General features: G+C 50.8%; 1 protein-coding gene across 1 annotated transcript in view; it reads left to right on the forward strand.

Annotated features, from left to right (window-relative positions):
- The window catches only part of RPS11 (ribosomal protein S11), a 52,659-nt gene extending 50,021 nt beyond the window's left edge, over positions 1 to 2,638 (forward strand). The window contains exons 3-5 of the mRNA XM_009885546.1: positions 728 to 803; positions 1,623 to 1,752; positions 2,409 to 2,638. Coding sequence (XP_009883848.1) covers positions 728 to 803; positions 1,623 to 1,752; positions 2,409 to 2,532 — 330 coding nt within the window. The 3' untranslated portion in view covers positions 2,533 to 2,638. The remainder of the gene's footprint in view (positions 1 to 727; positions 804 to 1,622; positions 1,753 to 2,408) is intronic.
- Positions 2,639 to 3,857: the final 1,219 nt, after the last annotated feature.

Genomic DNA, 3,857 nt, shown 5'->3' on the forward strand with positions numbered 1-3,857 from the left:
CAGAGAATGGATTGAGAGCAGCCCTGAGGAGAGGGACTTGGGGGTGTTGGTTGATGAGAAGCTCAACATGAGCTGGCAATGTGTGCTCACAGCCCAGAAAGCCAACTGTATCCTGGGCTGCATCCCCAGCAGCGTGGCCAGCAGGGCGAGGGGGGGGAATTCTGCCCCTCTGCTCCACTCTGGGGAGACCCCCCTGCAGTGCTGCCTCCATCTCGGAGGGTCCCAACAGCAGAAGGACATGGACCTGTTGGAGCAGGGCCAGAGGAGGCCCCGGAGATTCTGTGAGGGCTGGAGCCCCTCTGCTGGGATGACAGGCTGAGAGAGTTGGGGGGGTTCAGCGTGGAGAAGAGAAGGCTCCAAGGAGACCTTACAGCAGCTTTCCAGTATCTGAAGGGCACCTACAAGAATGCTGGAGAGGGACTTTTTACAAGGGCATGTAGTGATAGGACGCGGGGAAATTGCTTCAAACTGGAGGAGAGGATATTTAGATTAGATATTAGGAAGAAATTCTTCCCTCTGAGGGTATTAAGACACTGGCGCAGGTTGCCCAGAGAAGCTGTGGCTGCCCCATCCCTGGAGATGTTCAAGGCCAGGGTGGACGGGGCTTGGAGCAACCTCAGCTGGTGGGAGGTGTCCCTGCCCAGGGCAGGGTGTGGGACTGGATGGTCTTTAAGGTCCCTTCCAACCCAAACCCTTCAGTAATTCTACGTGTTACTTCTCTTTGTAGGCAATTGAGGGCACCTACATCGACAAGAAGTGTCCATTCACTGGTAATGTCTCTATCCGCGGCCGAATCCTGTCAGGTGAGTTGTGAAGGTTCCTTAAGGAATAACACTAGAGGCGTAATTCTGTAGCTACCCTGAAGTGGGTGAGCAGTCGAAGCCCACAGGCTGTGAGCGTTGATCTGGAGCTTCCTGGTCCTTGAGCTGCACATGATGCCATTCTCTCACGATGGTCTTCCAAGCCTCATGGTGAAGGGGCTTTGACGACAATGCCACATGGCTTTGCTGATGCCCAGCGGAAGGACCAGTTGTTGGTGGTTAATTTTCCAGATGTGCTGCTGTGGGTGCAGATGTTGATGCAGTGCGGTAGCAGAGAATGCAGGGAGCGGTGTTTCTAGGGAAGGTGTCAGTGTGTGTTGATAAAAGTGTTCAAAAAGACGAGAGAGAGAATTTGGTTTATAATACAAATTTTAGTATTGTATCCTGGCAGTGAGAATGCCTGGTAGAACTGGGGTCCTCGAGCACCCCCAAAGGATGTGTTATGATTTATTATTCAGGTAAGTTAATTTTTCCTTCTAGTAAGGCAAAAGTTAAAGAGTCAGCTGGACAGGATGCTAGGTCATCTTGTCTAGACCGTGCTTTTGCCAATAAAGGTTGGACTGGTGATCCCTGATGTCGCCATCAACCTGAGATTCTATGATAAATATGGAGAAATAACTGGAATTGAAGGGTGCTGCCTCCAGGTGTCAAGTACCACTCATCCTTGCTGATCCCCTTGGATAGCTCTTGTAAAAACCTCTGTTCTCTGTTAGTTATAACCAAAATCTCTGGCCCGGTTTTCCAACAGTCAGTGTACACTTGTGCCCATCGCTGTCATGTCCCCCCTCTTCTGTCGCGCAGGTGTGGTTACCAAGATGAAAATGCAGCGCACCATCGTCATCCGTCGGGACTACCTGCACTACATCCGCAAGTACAACCGCTTTGAAAAGCGCCACAAGAACATGTCCGTGCATCTCTCTCCCTGCTTCAGGTGCGTGCAGGTCCCCGCAGTGACAGGGGAGCATTGTCCTGTGGATATTGGGTGTATGGGAGCGCCAGGCCTGCTCCCAGTGCCTCGTACACGTCTTTGTAGATACTGTTTACTGCTGACCTCGGCTTTTGTGTAGAAAGTGCAGCGAGTGCGCACATCAGTGTGACACAGGCGGTTTTAATGCTGCTTCTGACCTGGAACCTGCTTGCTGGTGGTGATGTCTAAACTCACGATGGTCTTCAGATCCCCTGCTGCTGAGGGGACTGCTGACAAATTCCTGAACCGTAAGACAGGTTCCAGTCAGTCTGCCTGTTCTGAAACCATGCAGTGTTACAGTCTGTGAGAAATGCAACAACTTTCATGTTTCTGGAGTAAACGCTGAGGCCAGAGGGGACGGGTTCGGAGGCTGGCGGGTTGTGACCTACTGCGTCTTTCCTACACCAGCCTTTGCAGCGCAGGTTTCCGGACAAACTGGGACTGGTGTTGCAGTCCAGCCGATGACATCAGACCTTGCTTTACAGCTTAGACACCCAAGGTCTCTTTCGGTGCTGTGTTGCTCAGTAGCATCACGCATGGCAAGTGTCTGTGCTGCAGAGCAAAGGGACTGCAAATGCAGGAAACGTGGAACCACTGAAATACCAGGGGTGTCTTTGCAGGGATGTCCAGATTGGGGACATCGTCACCGTGGGAGAGTGTCGTCCCCTCAGCAAGACTGTCCGGTTCAATGTCCTCAAAGTCACAAAGGCTGCTGGTACCAAGAAGCAATTTCAGAAGTTTTGAAAACAGCATATGGAAGATGCTGAGGACAAATAAAACTTTGGTAAAAATGTACCCTGTGTGTGTAATCTGAAATTAAGAGCGTGGGGACGTGACAGCGCGTGTGAACTCATCGGACTACAGAAATGGGGGAGATGAGTGCGCTTCGAGGAAAATGTGAGAGTACTATGCAGCTATTAGTTCAGATGTTCCAGGTTTTCTATTTGGAAATTACGAGAGTTCGTATGAGGAACAGGGAGGGGATGTTGTGCCTTTGATTGAAAAGTGCCGAGGTCCCCACTGATGGATCCAGGGGGTCAGAGGTGTGGCACAGCCGGCTCCCGTGCAGCCTGCCCGGCGGAAAGCTGCCTTTCCATGTCTCCTCCCAGGATCCATGTTCTGAGACAGACTGAGGACAGATTTTTAATGTGTGGGGAACTGGAGCACAGTAAAAAAGCAAAAGGGGGACACGCTCTGACCGCTTTGAGTTACTTTCTGGTGGGTTCTTGCAGCTTTCCAGTTCTATACTGATTTCTGGTTTGCCATTTCACCCCTCCCCAGCGTAGCTGCAGGCAGGGACAGATTGGAGGTTGCGTAATAATTTGGGTTAGAATAATGTAAAGCCTCTTAGCGATAACAAAGGCGGTTGTGACTTTAAAGATCATTTTTCAGAAAGCTTAGATATGTATTTAAAGAGGAAGATGCCACGTGGTGTTTTCTCACACAAAGGTGTCCGAGCACATTTTTACAAGGCAGTGGTGCGTCAGCAGCTGAAGGGAATGGGAATTAGTGCCAAAGAAACTGCTTTTCCTGCAGATTTTTTTTAGAGGTGATAGTTGCTTGTAGTTCCAACAGTCATAGGAAATGTTATTCTGGGAACTGTGCAAGCCCTTCTGTAGGAAACCGATCCCACGTTCGGGGAGTGATGGTGCAACCCAGTGCAGATGACAGGAGGGGGTGTGATGACAACCAGAGGCAGAACAACCAAAATTTTATGTTTTAAACCCATGTGGTTAAAAAAGGCAGTGTTACCTTAACCTCGGGCTGGCTCTGGCAGTGTGGCCTGTTGAGTGAGTGCTGGAAGGGGCTGCGGGAGCGAGGTGGTGCCCCACAGCTTGCAGAACATGCTGCGTGGTGGCAACTTCAGCGTTAATGCATGTTTGGTGTGCAAAAAGTGAGTAGTGTTTGTGTGAGCCTTTGGTTTGTGCTGCCTCTTACCTTTGTGGCAGGGATGTCCCCTTGCATCTGGGAGGAGTTTGTAGGATTTGGGAGGAGCGCTTGCCCTGCCACATGCTGGAGGCGTTACCAGTAACACCAATCTTATAGAGTCATCTGGGTCCGAGGGGCCC

The sequence above is a fragment of the Charadrius vociferus genome, unplaced genomic scaffold (genome assembly GCF_000708025.1).
Source record: "Charadrius vociferus isolate BGI_N301 unplaced genomic scaffold, ASM70802v2 scaffold165, whole genome shotgun sequence".
Classification (NCBI taxonomy): Eukaryota; Metazoa; Chordata; class Aves; order Charadriiformes; family Charadriidae; genus Charadrius; species Charadrius vociferus.